Genomic DNA, 17666 nt, shown 5'->3' with positions numbered 1-17666 from the left:
TTTAATCGACCAGCTGTCTCAATCGAATCAACTCAGCCTCCCCCCAGCCTCCCAAGGCGGTGTGGCTGTACTTTACCATGTGCTTTTTTGCCGATTATCACAGAGTCTACTGAGGCCTATTGGGTTTTACAGCATACGATCAACCTTGATCAATTCTTGATATATAGCATTTTATTCCAGTAACTCAGTGCTTCAAGTTGCCTCAGGTGAGGGCAATGAAAGGGTTTAACCCTTTTCAAGGTTGAAATTTGGTCAAGCAGTACTGCCATTTGATATATATTGTGATAGTCTTAACACATCCATGTTGAGTGACAATAAATAATTAAATCCGGTGCATTTGCAAGTGATTATCGACTCTCAAAACCTATCATGATTTTGTTCCAGCCATTGTTGGAATCGTTGCGGAGCGTGATGTGAATATTTCTGAATATTCTCAGCCGCTGTAGCAGCATCAGGATGTTCATAGAAGTAAGTTGGATGATCAATGACGTTGCGAATCAACCAATTGGCAATAATTGGAGGAAGACCTTTTGCTTTCATCTTCTCTGCAGCCTTCTCCTCACTGATCTTGGTGACAATGATTTGTTTTCCCAAATTTTTACCAACAAGGCCAAACGCATCCTTCAGTGTCAATTTTTCTGGGCCAAGCAAATCCACAGTTCTGACTCGTTGGCCATTGCTAAGAAGTGCGCCAGCAACAGCTCCAATATCATTGGGTGAGATAAAATCAAACACCGCATCAGGGTTAGGTAGTTTCACTTCTCCTTGTTCGATGCCATCTTTTTCCTGGAAGATATTGCTCGCAAAGTATGAGGGCCTAACAGCAACGAAGGACTCGTTGCCAAACACTTCCTCCAGGATGACCTCGACTTGGGCATGGTGATAAGGAATAATATCGGCCGGAGATACAGAGTGAATATCTGTCACAATGGTAAGACTGCTGAGGAAGACAATAAATTCAATGCCGGAGTCTTTGAGTGCTTGAATAGATGACCTCATGTGTTCGGGGGCGCCGAAGACCGCGTAGATGAAAGCAGCCTTTGCACCGGTCTGATGCACTGCAGCTTTGACAGAATCAGGTTGAGTAAGATCCGCCTGGACCTTTTCGGCGGTGATTCCATTAAGATTTGGAATTGGTTTGGAGGGATCGCGGACTGCGAGCGAAACCTTTGCCCCATCCTTGTATGCTCTTAGGGCTGCAGCGGATCCCACTGCACCGGTGGCACCAAATACAATCACATTATCGAACGCGGGCATCTTTCGTGATGTCTCAAGAGGAGTCCGAGGAACTTAATGGCATGACCTAAGCTATTGGGGGAATAAAATCTTTTTATTTATAGTTGTAGAAAGTAGTATGTCTGGTGTTTTGGATGATGTCCTCGATTCTATACTCCGACTTTAAGTCCGGTGTTAAATCCGTACAACACGCGAACACCGAGTATACTACCAGACCAGACAGCTTCCTAGCGGTGATAAGTCAATGCCCCCCGGGACAGTTTATTAATCAGAAACGATATCTCGTGGCGTCTCCACGGCAAGATGTCAAAGAATCGGGGGAATATACTCCCACAGGCCTGTTAGACTTAGGCGTAGCGACCATCTTGCCTGGTGAGCATCAAAGCTCGGTTGAATCTCTCCTCCACTAGCTTCCCTTGTTCAATGGTACCTACCAAGACAAATATGATAGGTATCGTATTTGTCTTGTTTGTCTGCCAGAGCAGCAAGGTACCTAAAACCAGGTACATCAAATTACCGCTTCCGCTTGCAGTTTCTCGAGGTATCGTTATCACTTGTATCCCAATACAGCCGGACTAGACACTAGTGATAGATTGACTTATGAAGAGTCACATCCATCTGCTCGAGGTGCATTGAAGAGACGTCTGGCGCGTTGAGACATTGAATTCTGCAGCTGATGGTGAGAGACATAGTCAAAAGATTGGGCCGTTGATACTCATTATTGACATTGTTGGCACTACATCCTATATTGGCTATTTTTGTATCCGGATGTTTTGCCACGCATGAGCCCGCTAATGAGTTTCATTACTGGAATTTGTAGCAACTTTGCACAATCCAAGGTTGAAATTATCGAGGCAAGTGGCGGCTCTATAATTCAGACTGTGGATGGTGGGGCGGTTTCCGTCGGTCCGAAGTGTTGCTCTCGAAACACTCGAGGAAGCGAGGCTATCTGGAAGCGAACACCAACATTGATTTTTTTTTTTTTCACTTGTATCTAGATTGCATCTCACCACATGCCACGGCACTTTTGCGGAAATGGCAAAAATACAGCCGAAAGCTTTTCGTCAAGTTCGGGACAAACGCTGTCAAGATCCACCTAGGGAGGGTTTCCATGATAGATGACCGACCAGATATCCGAATCGTAAGTAACCTTGAGCAGTTTCTTTCACCCTGACGCAGCATTTCAGGGACTCGAATTTTGATACAAACCAATGATTCGAGCGTATCCCACAGTGTGAGCAGATTAAATCCATCTGTGTGGTGTTTCGATTGTCACACATTCTGCAGGTATTTTGTATGTACTCCGTAGTGAACTCTGCAATCAATCATGAAACAGGCCTGTAGATTCTAGAATCTAGAAGGTTGACACATGAAACTCTCTTTGCAAGGACGAATGAGACAGCTCAAATAGACCATGTAGGTCGGATGCCAGTTTCCCTTTGTGGCTTGTTCTCTCAGAAGATGGACGCAAGTCCATACTAGAAGATGAAATCGTGGTTAACAGCTTGTATTTTCAACTTTTTCCATGATCGCAACCGATAGTTCTGTTCGAGACCATTCAGTATAACAATATTATTGGCCTATGGGGTCCGACCGCAGACTCAAATGGTTTCCAATCCGCGTGCCTCGAGTATATCATCGGTGGAATGAAATCCGTGAAGAAGAGGATCAAAGTGGACCGGAGAATTGCTACCTAAAGGTCCTCAGGACCAACATGAATATGTCTGCGCCTGCATGGTACATTACTTTTTCTTTCACGATGATGGATCGAAACGTTGCCGAGATTACTGTACGGAGTAACCTGTTCAACACATACAGTAGTTCCGTATGAGAGATTATGTTCTCGTTCATTTCCCAAAGGAAAAGTTGAAGGCTCTACCTTGGTATGACTAGATGGCTTGAGTGGTATTTCTGCTTGGAATGTCCCTGGCATCGGCCATATTGCCGCAATGGTATTTCTATGACTGATGAAATGCAACGTGCTTCATCTAACGGCCGTTCTGTCGGATGCGAGGCAATGCATCTAGTCGAGATGACACATCAGATTATTCGTCTGCAGTACCATGTGCGACCTATGTACACTCTCAGCGTCTGCAGCGCCTGCAGTTTCGCCCGTAATGGCCCGACTTGAAGCTTTAGAAGATCGTCCCGTCCCTGACCCAAGCCGTCTAGGTGGATCCTCATCTTCTGCAGATCGACAGGAGAATCTTGAGGAGAGACAGAACCTGCTTGCGAGACTGTTGAGTAAAATTCAAACCTCGCCACTTTCGTGCATGCTAAAACGGCGAATAAGACTTCGTGCATGGTGACCCTGACTTGATGATGCAAGTCGCTTTTCTCCGATGACCTGTATGTATCACATTTTCGATATTTACTACTCCTCCACTTCCTTGCGACAAATTGAGTGTTGATCTTGATATACAGATGCTTTTGATGCAGACGACGATCCGTAGTGGATGCATGCAGAGCGGAATTTGAAGTTATCAGATGAGATGGCAAGCGCGGTTCCCGAGATAAGAAAAGGTTGGGGCGCAAAGATCCGCCAACCGACGAGTCGTTGGAGTAGCGCTTCATTCCGCCGGCGCTAAATTGTACTAGTCTATTACTGGCTATGAATGATAGATCTACAAACTCCAGAAATACATATTTTATGATGGAAAGGGAAAAACAAGCTTTTATGTAAGATTAAAAAAGAATGATAAAGCGGAAAATGAATGGGTACAAATGTATTTTTGAACGCAATTGCGCTGGACAATGTCAATTTGATTCCATTTGTTAAAAACGGACATGAAAAAGGCACCACATTTAAGCGTTAGATGGAACCTCCTCCTTTTGGCCCTTTTTAGATCTCCAGAAACCGCATAGCAACAGAAGGAAAGGAATAGTACCGAGTAGAATGAATGCTACCAGTGTAAAAGACCAACCTCGACCCATTGCTTTTAGCATAGGATCGATGGCAGCAGATGCACCAGCCGAGAAGAATGAACGGACAAGATTGTTAGCTGCAGTTGCAGCTGCTGGCTGAGATGTGTGCAGATCAACCAGAAGAGTGGATGTGCTAATAAAACCACCGGTTTGACCGACACCAACGAAGAAAAGTAGGATTTCAGGAGCCGCCAAAGGCGCAGCATACTGAAGCACCCATCCAAACGCTAAGACAGTGAGACTTCCTAATACGACAAGCGGAATGGTGATCATGCTGCGGGCTTTCTCCACGGGGATTAAATCTTCTGATTTCTTTTCTCCTGTAGTGGGATCATTGCCAAGTTTTGAGCCCATTCGTCGATAGTTCCAGTCTAGCATTCGGCCAGTGGTGACAGACGCCACGATTGATCCAGTGCCCAGTGTTATGTAGCAGAGACCAATTTGGAGTATGTTCAGATTGTACTGGCTCGAGTAAATTTCCGTAATAGACGAGAGGACAGTCATGTTGCCGCCCATGATGATACCGGTGACGATTAGAACAATAATCGAATTCGGATGGCATACAACAGCGAGCGGTCGAAGCGGGTTCGGGAAACTGAGCTTGTGCTTGGGCTTTTCGGTCGAATCGCTGCTTGCAGGTCGATTGGGGTCTTCCGTGCTGGCACTGGAGAGAGTCTCGTCGACTTTGTTACGAGAAGATAGGTATTGAATGAAGGGGCGATTCCATGATTGTGCTGGTAGGGTACCATCGCCAACGACATTCCGTGCTGTCTCGGGGAGGAACATGAGAAGCGGTGCGAGGTAAACACCAGATACAATGGTCAAGAACCAAAATATAGACCTCCATCCAAGATACTGGGCGAGAAGACCGCCGATAATCGGCCCAATGGCTGGCCCCATGAAGTTTCCAGCCATCACGATGCCCATCATCGAGCCACGTTCCTGCTTAGTGCTAACGTCTGCCACTGTCGCAGCTGAGAGTGCCACACTGCTACTAATTCCAGAGCTTTGCATGCATCGCAGGACAAGTAGCGCAGCGTAGTTGTCTTGTAACGCAAGACCAATATTAGATGCGATATAGATGACGAAACAAACGATGTATGCGGGCCGACGACCAGTTTGATCGGCAAAATTACCAATAAACATAGGCGCAATACCTTGGAAGATCTGTTTGAAGTGAGCGTGAGCTTAGCCCTATGTCTCCTAGAAGAATATCAAGAACCAGGAAGCATATAAACGGACACGTACCATATAACTTGTGACAGTCAAGTTGATTAACGATGTTGAAACGTTTAGGTCTTCCGCAAGCGTATCTAGCGCAGGAAAGTAAATTTGCGCAGAAAGAGAAGAAAAGAAACCAGCACCAGCAGCAGTGAATACAATGTATCTTTTCATTCCAGTGCTGAAGGAGCTGTATGGGGGAGGCGGCGCCTCAGCGAGTGTAGTTTCAGAGGAGTTCATGATATTTGAATTGGGATTAGCATGGATAGCAGAACCATGGAAAATGAGCGACTGAATTCAAAGAGGTTCAAAGGTGAAAGGATTGTACGAAGTCGAGGGAAAGTATTGAATGGATTCGAGGGCTCAAGATACACTCTACGGAGTAAACGAGGTTCTCCTTTCCCCTTTTTACTTCGGGTCCATGCCTCTTTCCACTGCACTAGGAACTTCGGAGACATCAGAATTGTCAAAGAATATTCCCCATGTGTCGCGCAGGTTGACGCGGCAGTTCCACTAACAAAAGCCGGAAAGCTTGTGATTATGAGGTGATGGAGACGGATTTGCCAAGGGGGATCGACCAGCTCAAAATTGAACCCTGATGACGAAAATCATCGCTAAACTGATTTCATCAGGGATAATTCGAATCGAAAATCAATTTTTCATTGCGCGGCAAGATCGCCCAAAGCGCCATACTCGGGTTTGGGGCTGTGTTGAAGGCACTTCTGCAGGCCGAACGGGCCGCCGATTAACAACCGCTAAAGCATCGGGATGCCACGGGATTTCGGTGGTTTGATGTGGTGCAGCCGTAGCTCCTCTCCCTAGCCCGTTGATTTCAGGGTCCTTGGAGAGCCCGGGCTCCGATGGACCATGTTGTGTGGTGCAGAGTCTAACTGGTCTGGACAGAATGGGTACGCATGAGGATCCACAAGAATCCACTGATCTGCCCTGATCTACCCGGGATCCATCGTTTCTAGGCGAACACTTTTTGTAACAAGTACCAAAAGCTTTAATAATGGAGTGCGTCATAGCTTAGACGCTATTTGTTCCCACCTGTCACAATGCTTGGTCGAATGTACTAATTAGTATAATATGCTCAATAACCGTATTCAGGTTCCTGGCCTGGGTAGAACTATTAAGTTCTGAAGAGGTGAAGAGAAGGCAGACCCTTGGTCAGTATAGTATACATCGCCTCTTTTTTCGGTTCTTCGAAAGGAGAATGGACAATGTTGAACATACAACCCCCTAGGGCTCAATCTTAGAATAGAACAGACTGAGAAGCTTTGCATATCGTCGACCTTCGAGTGTGATCTTCACTTCTATTATGCTCAAATCATATGCTTCGCCTTAACTGCGTGCGAATCTCCACCTTGATTCAATATGTGATATTCTCCACCTCATACATGCTTCAGCCACCAGGATTGAAAACTACTATAGAGTACAATGTGTTAAGTTAAGAGGCGAATGCTAGTGATCATCCAGGCCCCCATCAAAATACCTACATAGGAATTGACTATTTTGTAATGAATATCTGCCCACGCAAGCTTGTGATCACGCCATTCCAATTCTGGTCTTCCAACTCGTTCCGTCCACATAATGACTGAACCTCTTTTTGTGTGTCTGGTGCTTTCTATGGTTACCCAGACTGCCAAGGGGGTTCTCATAACGTAAAATCGGAAATTTTGGGCCGGCCTGAAGATCACCATACATTCTGGGATATGGGTCGAAGGCAGAGAGAAGATGAGCGAATAATCCCTTTCCATAGCCTGGAGTCCTGGGAGATCTGAGCTTCTATTCGGTACTCCGTATGGCTCTACTACGGACTCCCTACGGAGTATAGGATCCATCAATGCTCCTGAGGATTAGCATATAAAGGGAAACATCTCTCTCCAGGAATTCCTATCAATTCAAGCATCAATTCCACTCTCACACATCAAAAACAAAAGCCTTCTTTATATTCATACAACAGTTCCACTTTAAAAGTATCATAATGGCTACCACAAACTTCGACTCGGTTTCATCCGTCACTATTATCGGTGCTGGACCATGTGGGTGTGCCTTCGCTGCCGACCTGGCTAGTCGAGGCAAATCTGTCATGCTCTACGGTCATCCAGACCACCGTGGTGCCATTCCCATGATTGAGGATAATGGAGGTTGGCTTGAGGCTGACGGTGCCTTCGAGGGCAAGTACCAGATCAAGACCACCAGTGACCTCTACCTCGCCATTCGCCACTCTTCTTTCATCGTTACCACCGTCCCTTCATATGGTCAAGACACCATCTTGCGAACACTGAGCCAATTCGACCTCAGTAACCACACCCTCATAATTAACGTTGGCAACTTCTTCTATCTTGCTGCCCGTCAAAAGGTCAACGCTCACGCCATCCTCGAAACTGATATCTCTCCCTACGCTGTCCGTATCACTGGAGGAAAGGTATTCATCAAGGGTGTTAAGAAGAGCTTGGCTATCTGGGCTGAGCCCCCAACTACCCAAGTGGAACGTCTCGACGCTGGTGCCGAAGCCAACCTTCGCCGCCAGGTGGAGGGTATCTTCTCTCAGAACCTAGTGTGGTGCAAGAACTTGCTTGAGGTTGGACTGAACAATGTCAACCCCGTCGTCCATTGTCCAGCTGCTCTAATGAATGCCGGATGGATCGAGGCTACCAAGGGTGATTTCTTCTTCTATGCTCAAGGCATGTCCCCTGCTGTCTCTCGCGTGACGGAGAAGATCGATCAAGAGCGTCTGGCAATTGGTCGTGCGTATGGTCTTGAAATTATCCCAATCACCACGTACATGAACCAAAACTATAGCCATGACCGGGAATTCGCCGACTACCACGATTTCGCTGCTGGATCAGTCATCCACAATAAGACCAAGAGTGCACCTACCAGTATGAAGCACCGTTACCTTCTGGAGGATATTCTGTACGGAATGGTTCCCTGGTATGAGCTTGGGGTGAAGGCTGGACTTCCTTCTCCCACTATTCGCTCTCTTATTGAGATGGCTTCCGTTGTCAGTGGCTTCGATTACTTCGAGCATGGCCGAACTTTGGAATCTGCCGGACTCAGTGATGCTACATCTGAGCAGATTCTTATGGCACTTGGTGGTCCTTTGGACAAGGCCTCCAGTGCGCGGGTCCTCTCGAACTCTCCTGTCAACAATCTGGAATTGCATGTTCCAGTGCAGACAGCGCAGGTCGTTGCCTAAGCCTTTGCTGTTAACAAAAAAATGTTTTTTTTTTCTCATTTCTGTTTCCTGTCAAAATTTTTATACCTGCTTGCTTTATTCTGTTTTTGATTCCCTTTGTATCTAGTCAATATTTCTTTTAATTGTTGAGGTAACCAACTTCTGGGCCACAAAACTAACCTCGGGCGTCTTTGGTCATTTACTACAAAATAAAGTACAATATCAGATTTTGAAACAAATGATTGAACAGTTACTTCACTATCGTCCTGGAGCTATTCCTGAAATTGTGTCGAGGAGAGTTAAGATCTCCGCGTTCTGTTTTGTAGTAGCGGCGAACATCACAAGGATGCTGATGGGTCTTAAGACTTTTAGAATAGATCCAAGCTCGAACTAGCGGACGATCTACGAGCAGCTGCTGCTGCCGGCAACAAAAGTGCCGTCCGAATCCTCGCATCCACATTCCCCAGTGTTAGGGTCCTTAATGCAGGTGGTGCCATAACCACTGCTCTCTCCATCATCACTCCAGTAGAAGATCCAGTAGTCGGAGTCGGTCTCCAAATCGCTGTTACTAGGAGCTTCGCAGGTATAAGCACTGCATGTACCGTAAGGTGCGCCGTTATTCGAGTCGTATTGGTGGTCGGTCTCGAAGACAGCGAAGGTCTGAGTTGAAGAGGTGCGAGTGTTGTGAGAGCATTCGGCGGCTTGGATTGCGGTTGAGACCTTGGCGGCTGGAATTTTGAACGTCAGGTCATGCTGATGTGCTAAAAGATGATAAGCCATCAATGACACTTACCACTGCAGTTGAGGTTGCTAGGCTTCTTGCCCTTGGTGTTGGAAGAAGCCGGGTCCAGGGTGGCCGTGACAATGGCTGGGGCAGCCAGGAGAGCAATGAGACTGGTGAAGTGCATTTTGTAGTTTCACTATCGAATTATATTTAGTGAAGCTTAAAACCAAGATATTCCAATTCAAAGACTTTGCAGTCGATCTTTATATACGTTTATCTAGTCCTCGGCCGCGTTTCCGAGACATACGATCAAATATAATCAATGCAATATCTCTATCTGACACAAGACTATTTCCCCAGAGAGGAGCTTCTCGGGTCTAGAAGCTATGAGATCAAACAACAAAGACAATGAGTTCAATAAATTCCTTATTGGAGGTTGTCAGGGGGTCTCCACATCAGGCTGTTTCCAGTGAGAGACAAGAGGCCCCATCATTGACGTTTCAGGATTTACAATCTGGCCTCCGTCTCCACGGCATGATATTTAACCAGAATCCGTTTGTGAGAATCATGAGTTGCCTTGAGTTTCTAATTTATGGAGCTTGGGGATCGACGCTTTAGAACGATGTATGATAGCGAATATTAACATTTACTGAACAGTAGAGCACATTCTACCTCCAGTCCACTATTTGAATCAGCGATCTCCACCAGGCTGATCATTTTAAGAGTGACACTCGATCCGCCCCTTGATGATTGTACTCGTAAGCTAGGTTTCATGCAAACCGAGCACCGATGTTTGAGAGTGTACCCATCTCCTGAGACTGCAATCTACAGCTTCACATTTCTGAAGAAAGATCCTGACTGTTCTGGTATCTCCAAGATACTTATATTCTGTACTACCGTAGTACCTACTGCTGTCACAGCAGTAGGTACTAATCAAATTTGAGTGCTCTAGATTAACGACTTCAGGGGGCTGGTTTAATCAATGTTTAGTAGGAACACACTACCAATACATAAATATTATATACTTATTATCTATTTCAGCATCTCAACGGATGCTTTCTAGGATTTATTGGGAGTTGATAACAGCCAGCCCGCTATGAACAAACCAACAGAGAACATGGATCGATTACCAGATCTTTTTCGCGACCATCTCATACCGCTGTACATGATCAATCTTCAGATCCTTGTCCTTATTCTTGTCCCGATCCTCCTTTTCCTTAACCCGTCTTAGCCCTTCTGGATCATCGCCATATATCCAACGACGCTTCTCATCCCCCACTTCGACCATCCCCCATCCACCCGCACGACGGCTTCCCTCCACATTAAACTCGTCCTTGCGTTGCGTAGGCGTTTCTGCTGCTGGTTGTGATTGCGCAAATGAGTGAGATGACTTGCGGGGCTCATTTTCGCCGGCCTTCAGCTTCTTATACCGGGAACGAGCGAAGGCGAGAAGAAGCATCCCAAGGAGAAGCTTGAGCATGAGCAGGACGATGAATCCTGTCAAGAGCAGAATGGCAGTGAAGATTTGCACGGATTGTGCTGGAGATGGGATGGCATTTGCTAGTATAGTGCGGAAGAGGGCATTGACATGAGCGACGGACACGGGAATAAATGTTTGGAAGGTCAATGGGGGTGTTGAGGGCATGGGGGCAGGCGCATAATGATTATGGATCGATGAGAGGGAGGTTGACTCCATGGCTGTGGAGGAAGGGTGTTGTGGCGTTAGAGAAGCCAAGAACATTTGGTATGTCTGAACTGACACACGGAAAAAGAGGCACGAGAGTGGGATAACGGGCAGACCAAGGCGACGAGTGAGGTTTTGGTCACCAAAAGCATTCGTGTAATAATCCTTGGCCAAGACGTCCAGATACCGACCGTACAGAGCAGGCCGGTAGTTGTTGAACTTGTTGATGTATGCATGCTTCAGCCAGTCCACAAACATTTCCGAACCTAGTACTACTAGGAACGGTCCGAGAACCTGTGCCAATGTTGGAAGGAATGAGTTGACACTGCTAACAGAGGACAAAATTGACGAGGGGAAAAATGTGAATGATTGAGGCAGTATTGAGGAAGCCGTTCGCGGAGGAGTGGACAACGGTGTGCTATTTGTACTGGTAGTCTGACCAGAGAAGGTTGTCCCCAACCCCAAGTCGCCAATGAAGCTGAACGCGCCCGTCTCCACGATATTGCGAGATGCAATGATGGTGAGCATCAGCCATAATTGAAATCGTTCCACGACGTCTGCGCACGTCAGTTGGAAGAGATTTTCCTTCTCGAACTTACGAAAAACGGTAGACTTGATCTCCACGAATTGATTGGACAACAGGAGCGTGATGAGGGCATTTGAATAAGAATTCACAGCCACGTTCAAAGTCATAACTTGATAGAATAAAGAAGTCGAATGCGCAACGGTGTAGACTAAAGCGAGCAAGAAAAGCCAAAAGGGACGGAAGATTTTACTTCGACCATCCGGACGACGTTCCAGAGCTTCGCGTGAAAAAAGACATTCTAGGACGTCCTGACCAAGTGCTGCAAGCAGTCTGTCGCTGACTTCCAGCACGTTATAAATCACGTAGAGCTTGATAGCCGCCTGTCCACGAATCCAATGATACATCCGACTGGCATCAAAATACATCAAAGCGCAACACGTTGCAACCATGAGTAGCCCCGTAAGAATGTCTGCTTTATCATCTGGGAGCAAGGCCGATGGTATCGACTTTTGTCTTCGATGATGCCGGCGGGATTCGGAACCGCGATGTCGTCGCTTTGATTGATCGCTGTGTCGAGCTCGGTACTCGCGGTCCAATGCGGACAGCTCTTGGGTAGATGATCCGCTTGGTAACCGAGGCGTGGCATCGGACTCGCTCTCTCGTCTTTCCCCATGGCCTTCCGCGGAAGACAGATTTCTCCGTCGCCAGACTCGCCCGATGCCGTGAACAACGAATCTCCAGACAAAACGGGCTTCAGCCTCGATATTCATTACCCAGGACTCACAAAGCATATAGAGGGCTTTCACGAAACGAAGTGGAAGAATAGTGAACGAATAAAGCCAAGAATCGAGACAAGCCAAGGTGCCAAAGCATAGTACCTGCTCTAATGCTGGTGGAAGAATCAAAAAGTTCAACAATCGTTCAATTTTAGCGCTGGAAGACTCATACGGAAAGTCACTGTTTGAGGCTCGATGTATGTATAAAGGTGAAGGGCGACCCGATGCAAGCTCAAGTTGAAGGTAAGTGGGTATTGAAACAGGTGGCAAGGGAATAGATGGTGGCATAGGAGACGTCAAAGGCGATTCCATAATCTGAGGTGATGCAGCAAGATGGGTTTTCAGATCACGGTCTGCAGCTGGTCGATCATGTTTTGATCGCGTCGCCCATGTTTGGGCGAGACGCTCGTTACTTGGTGCAGCAAAGTTCGGTCGCCGCGAAAGACCAGGTGTCGAGAACGTGCGCGATGCATGGGGTCGGTTTCGAACTGGTCCGTTGGCAGCATTCCGCGAGAAAGCCGGGCTGGTAGCCAATGTCGACTCGTCCAGTGCTAAATCTTTCGGTGGGCGAATCTTTAGAGGCGCATCATCCTTCGATGAGGCGGCCTCGTTGAGCGACTGCAACATGGAGCCTCGGGCCCCGGGTCGATCTAGTGAAAGACTCGGTGGAACATTTTCTGACACCGTCCGTCTCCCTGTAGTTGAATCTGATGCTATTTCCCGGTATGGAATTGACTGGGGCGAAGAGGTAAGTTCTTGAATTTTCTCGGGGGAAAGCTTCAAGACCTTCTCTTTATCGTCTGTGGGTCGTTGAGACGAATCCTCAACAAATTCCGCCAAAGCCAGCTTTGCTTTTTGGCCCTCTAGGACACCTACAACAGGTGTTTTCCCCCGCCTTTTGAAGTCGCCAGGTTGTGCATCGACCAGAATACCAAGTCCCTGCTCTGGCGATTCTGAAGGGTGCTCACTCGTACGATTTACGCCTAAATCTGGCGACCCTTCGACGAGCCCTTCTTCAATGACGGCATTTTCGCTTACATCTGTTTCCGACGGTGTCAAGATCCCGTTCCCAAGGTTCTCGTCGGAGAGTGGCGACTGGTCTTCGACAGGTTTCATCGTCTCGTTGCCGTTTGTTTTGGCATTGTCCTCTGCCATCGGTGTCATTTCGACCGCTGGTCGACTCGGGGCCTGTTCGAATAATGACGTTTTTATGGCTCTTTCGAAGAAAGATTAGTCGACAAATCAACGCGAACACAAGGCTATCACGCGCATGATCTGCGATCGACCTGCGAGCCGAGAAGGAAATCAAGTTATCGGTGCGTCGCGGTGGCGGTGAGTAGGGAGAATGCTCGAAATCGAAAAGCAAGAGGCGAGATTAAAGCAATCTAATCGTAGCTGACAGTATTCAGTCGGGTTTCATTTTCGCATGCGCGGAAAAAGGTGGATATGCAGCAGTCACGTAACTTTGAAACTTGAAGGAACTGGGGAAAGATAAGACGTTGGAGGATTAGCCGGTTCGGGTGGAGCCTGTCACATGATGTATCCACTCTATAGAAAGGACACTTTATAAAGAAAACAATGCGTTCTATCCTACGGATATTACAGATAACGGAGATTATCATCAAGCTATTTTAAATATTTGTTTATTTCCTATTTTAAGGAAGATTCCCAGAGCAAAGGAAAAAAGGGGTAGTCAGAAATGACAGGTATTGTATGTACAACGCTCCAGGAGAGAGATTGCTCGCTGGTTGTGGAGGGTATCTAACAAATAATCCGGTCATAAGATACAGAAAGATCCAGCTTTTCTGTGTTTTCATATCATAAAAAATGGGTATGCTTCCAGAAGCATCCGATGTGACAAATACTGTATCAAAATTGATTTGTTTTGGCACGGTTGAAACCATATCCCGTTGGTGGGCCATCTCGATGCATCGTTGATGGGGAACTGGTATTCGCTCGAGCGAATGGGCGATATCCTGACGGTGCTTGAGGTGGCGGTCCACTTGTCTGCGGCTGTGATGTGGATACAGATCCTGCAGGGTTAAAAGCTGTGTAACCTTCGCTTTGGGAAGGGTTCATCGGAGCATAAGCTCGAGATGGTGCTTGGACATCTTGTCGGGTATCCCGAGGAGCGGGTGTGCCATAATACGTAGCGGGGGTCATAGATCGGCCCGATCCAGCAATCGTGCTTGCTGGAGTATATGATCGACCTTGATATGAATCTTGTCCGTCTACTTGAGAGCGGGGCGCGGATATGGCACTTGCTGGGGTGTATGACCTCGCTTGATAAGGGTCTTGAATACCACCGTGAGGGTGAGGAGTCGCACCAGTGCTTGCTGGTGTGTAAGACCTGGCCTGGTACGGGTCTTGGGGTACATAGCCTTGTGAGCGAGGAGGGGATCTCTGATTATATGACGTTGTCGATCCCCCCGAAATAATCGTAATCCTCATCTCCAGCATGAGTGTCCTCGATACCACCATGGCGGTTATAGTATGCAGTGGACGAATCACCGAAAGGATCAGAGGGTGCGGGGGTTGTCGATGAACCATACGGATCATTGGCTGGGGTGAACGGATTGAAGGTTTGCGCTCCCGGGCTCTGGTAGTTACGAGACGCGGGAATTGAGCCATTGTAGTTGGTATTGATAGGATACGGCTGTGGACCAGGCGTCGAACGTGATGTGGCTGAGGGAGCCCTTGATGGGGCAACACTGGCGGGCAACGGGGGAACCGGAGGGAGTGGGGAGGCTTGGCGATCCAGAGGGCTATAACCCATAGCAGCCGCATTCCCAGCCAGAGAGGCTGACTCTGAGAATCCAGATGACTGTGTAGTTGTACGAGTCAAAGACGGCTTCATATCGATTTCGACGTTTGGTAGAGTTGGGTTCTTCTCCGTAGCAGTGGAATTGGAGCGAGTATAAGACGGAAGAGTTGCCAAGGTTGTTTCAGTTGTGCTCCGGGACAATGTTGTCACAATGGGACCCTTATCCATGTCCGGCAACGTTGGTTTGGAATCTGCACTTGCCAGGCTGGGCTGTGTTGCCGTGCGATTCTGGAGCTTGAATCCTTTGGCGAGTGCCTTGTCAACCTTGCGTCGAACGATACGCTTGAGTCGGTTGCTAATTTTGCGACGGCAGTAAGCCCTGAGAGTACCGTCTTCCTGCGGAATATGGTGAAAGAGGAAGACCAAGTAGAGAATCATGGCCGACGCCAGTTTCAATACAGATAAAACCCAAATTACCAAGGTGAAGAGCATACCAAACAAGACAACTGCTTGGAGGTTATTGTCCTCGGCCAGAATCTTGATGTTATTGAAGAATTGAAGGACTGGTGAGGTACCATCGTCCTTGTGTGTATTTTCACCGCCGGGTACAAGATCTGCTTGCATGACTGAGTACAAGGTAATAGCGTTGATGACTTGTCGAGGCCCATCGGCAAAGATCGTATTCATCCAGAATTGAAAAGAGAAGTATGTGTAGAGAGCGATATACTCAGCACCCTTCTTACTCTTGGTCAATTCGGCAAAAACCAGGAATCGTTTCCAACCTTGACCTTCGGAGCCAAACACGCGGATACTCTGGATTCGAACAGCGAGAGGGTCAAGGTAGCTTTTGGTGATACTGCCAGAACGTATGGCCCGGATAGCCCAAATCCACCGATAGATCAGAAGAGCCCATGATACAATGATACAGATGGCGAAAATCCATCGTGAAATCTTGAAAGGAATTGCCGGCTCAACGCGGCCAGACCACCTCGAAAAGGCCAGTAAATTGACAGCGGTAAAGGTATCAACACCATAGACGGCTAACGAGACGAAGAGCATTATCCATAGAAAAACGTATGAAAAGGGAGTCCAACATGATTCGGACTTGAAATCATCTAGATTCTGAAGATCCACGTTAGCGATCTATCAGGCTTCTTTTTCACTCCGTATACCCGCAGAGAGAGGGAAAGAAATGATGTTATCACGTACCACATAGTCCCATTTCTCCTCCATGGCGACATTTCCCTTTTCACGATCTCCGCCACAGCCCATTTTGAGAGAACAAGACCTGGGCCTGCCAGGGGGAAGGTGATCAAAGGTATTTGCCCTGATAAATATGGCGTGTGAAAAGCGAAGGACAAGTCGACTTCCTCGGGCCGGCCGGACGAAGTCACGTAAGAAAAGCTATTCTGGACGCGAAAATGAAAGAACGAACAGGAACAAAGTCCAGAATTGAAAGAGCGAAAGAACGATGGTTTAATCACGCGCACAGCGCATAATTGGAGGTGGTAACTTAAGAGGGATGGGGGAGGGAGGCTAGCAAGGGAGAGAATAGCGGGCCCTCGCCGTTTGATTGACAGCAAGCGATCTTTGTTTCGAAAAAGGCATGCGTGGACAGCGGCTGCGTGGAGAGATGCAGGTATGTATCGACAATGCGGGATCGATCTGTAGCGCCAAGCACAAATTGAGGGTTGATCGTGTTGTTGTCTGAGCGTCTGGCAGAAAGGGGGTGGATGCAGTGGAGCTTATAACGAAAGAATGTACCGTCCAGTGATTTAAGGCTGGGAAACAGGCTGGGTGGAATGAATGGAAGATTTCCAGTGTAAACTTAAAAGAATGATGAGGAGCGAATGAATGCGTTGAATAATTGAAGATTAAAGATGAAGATGATTGTGAAAGATTGAAAGGTCAAAGACGAAAGGGGGTTAAAGATGAAACAGTTCCACTTTTGGGGGGGTAAAACAAACTCGACAGTTCAGCGCGGGGCCGAAACGAACGAATCTGCTTGGCAGGGCTGAAGAATGTCCGTCTTCTCCTGTAACTCAATGAATATTTTGACTGGACAAGGTTGGTTGGTTTCTGCATTAGCTATTTTGGGGATGCTATTGAACCCCTGAAACCCTCTGACAAAACTTGGTTCCGAATTTACAATGTACTCCTGGCGGCTAAAGGGAGGCTGCATTCTATCGTGGGCGCGTCGAGGATTGAAGTCCATCATGAATGACCCACAGCATGCACTGAAACAAAATCAAATATGGGGACAACACTCGGTTGCACCTCATCGTGCAGCCCGTAACCAATCCCTGTAGTTCAGCGCACTCCACTGGCAGTCGTCATGTTCTCATTGTAAGCGCCGGCTTGTTGTATTAACCAATGGTTTGGATTATCAGCTCGGCGGGGCATTCCCTGCCGTACACCCGTGTACTCCGGAGGGACGTTGGACTTCCCTTACTGTATAGTTATAAGTTATACATACGATGACAGTATGTACAGAGGAGGTCTCAATGCGATTGTTCACTCATCATTGAAGATAGGGGAATCCCACAGCAGCTAAATCTGACAGTCTGACCTGTTCCACAAATTGTATTCTTGTACAATCATGCATTATGTTGTAAACCCAAAGAGT

The 17666-nt window shown here is 47.3% G+C and overlaps 6 protein-coding genes across 6 annotated transcripts; 1 reads left to right on the top strand and 5 right to left on the bottom strand.

The window, feature by feature from the left end:
- Nucleotides 1-357: 357 nt before the first annotated feature.
- Nucleotides 358-1257, bottom strand: N7469_010210 (uncharacterized protein; the record flags this gene model as incomplete). The annotated part of the gene is made up of 1 exon (XM_056649115.1): nucleotides 358-1257. One exon carries the CDS (start codon nucleotides 1255-1257, stop codon nucleotides 358-360), a length of 900 nt encoding a protein of 299 aa, XP_056496246.1.
- Nucleotides 1258-4041: 2784 nt separating this feature from the next.
- N7469_010209 (uncharacterized protein) lies at nucleotides 4042-5622 on the bottom strand (the record flags this gene model as incomplete). Its single annotated transcript, XM_056649114.1, has 2 exons — nucleotides 4042-5328; nucleotides 5410-5622. 2 exons carry the CDS (start codon nucleotides 5620-5622, stop codon nucleotides 4042-4044), a joined length of 1500 nt encoding a protein of 499 aa, XP_056496245.1.
- A 1747-nt stretch (nucleotides 5623-7369) lies between these two features.
- Nucleotides 7370-8587, top strand: N7469_010208 (NAD/NADP octopine/nopaline dehydrogenase family protein; the record flags this gene model as incomplete). The annotated part of the gene is made up of 1 exon (XM_056649113.1): nucleotides 7370-8587. One exon carries the CDS (start codon nucleotides 7370-7372, stop codon nucleotides 8585-8587), a length of 1218 nt encoding a protein of 405 aa, XP_056496244.1.
- Nucleotides 8588-8968: 381 nt separating this feature from the next.
- N7469_010207 (uncharacterized protein) lies at nucleotides 8969-9474 on the bottom strand (the record flags this gene model as incomplete). The annotated part of the gene is made up of 2 exons (XM_056649112.1): nucleotides 8969-9294; nucleotides 9360-9474. The coding sequence occupies 2 exons, from the start codon at nucleotides 9472-9474 to the stop codon at nucleotides 8969-8971; spliced, it is 441 nt and encodes a 146-aa protein (XP_056496243.1).
- A 942-nt stretch (nucleotides 9475-10416) lies between these two features.
- On the bottom strand, nucleotides 10417-13431 carry N7469_010206 (TAPT1 family protein; the record flags this gene model as incomplete). The annotated part of the gene is made up of 1 exon (XM_056649111.1): nucleotides 10417-13431. One exon carries the CDS (start codon nucleotides 13429-13431, stop codon nucleotides 10417-10419), a length of 3015 nt encoding a protein of 1004 aa, XP_056496242.1.
- A 714-nt stretch (nucleotides 13432-14145) lies between these two features.
- Nucleotides 14146-16312, bottom strand: N7469_010205 (uncharacterized protein; the record flags this gene model as incomplete). Its single annotated transcript, XM_056649110.1, is given in 3 exon segments — nucleotides 14146-14679; nucleotides 14693-16162; nucleotides 16250-16312. 3 exon segments carry the CDS (start codon nucleotides 16310-16312, stop codon nucleotides 14146-14148), a joined length of 2067 nt encoding a protein of 688 aa, XP_056496241.1.
- Between the last annotated feature and the right edge of the window lie 1354 nt (nucleotides 16313-17666).

Source organism: Penicillium citrinum (genome assembly GCF_028827155.1).
Source record: "Penicillium citrinum strain IBT 23319 chromosome Unknown utg000009l:1.0-4274883.0:1.0-4276374.0, whole genome shotgun sequence".
NCBI classification, from domain to species: domain Eukaryota; kingdom Fungi; phylum Ascomycota; class Eurotiomycetes; order Eurotiales; family Aspergillaceae; genus Penicillium; species Penicillium citrinum.
Note: the sequence above shows the minus strand (reverse complement) of the source record. Positions and strands in the feature narration are given on the sequence as shown.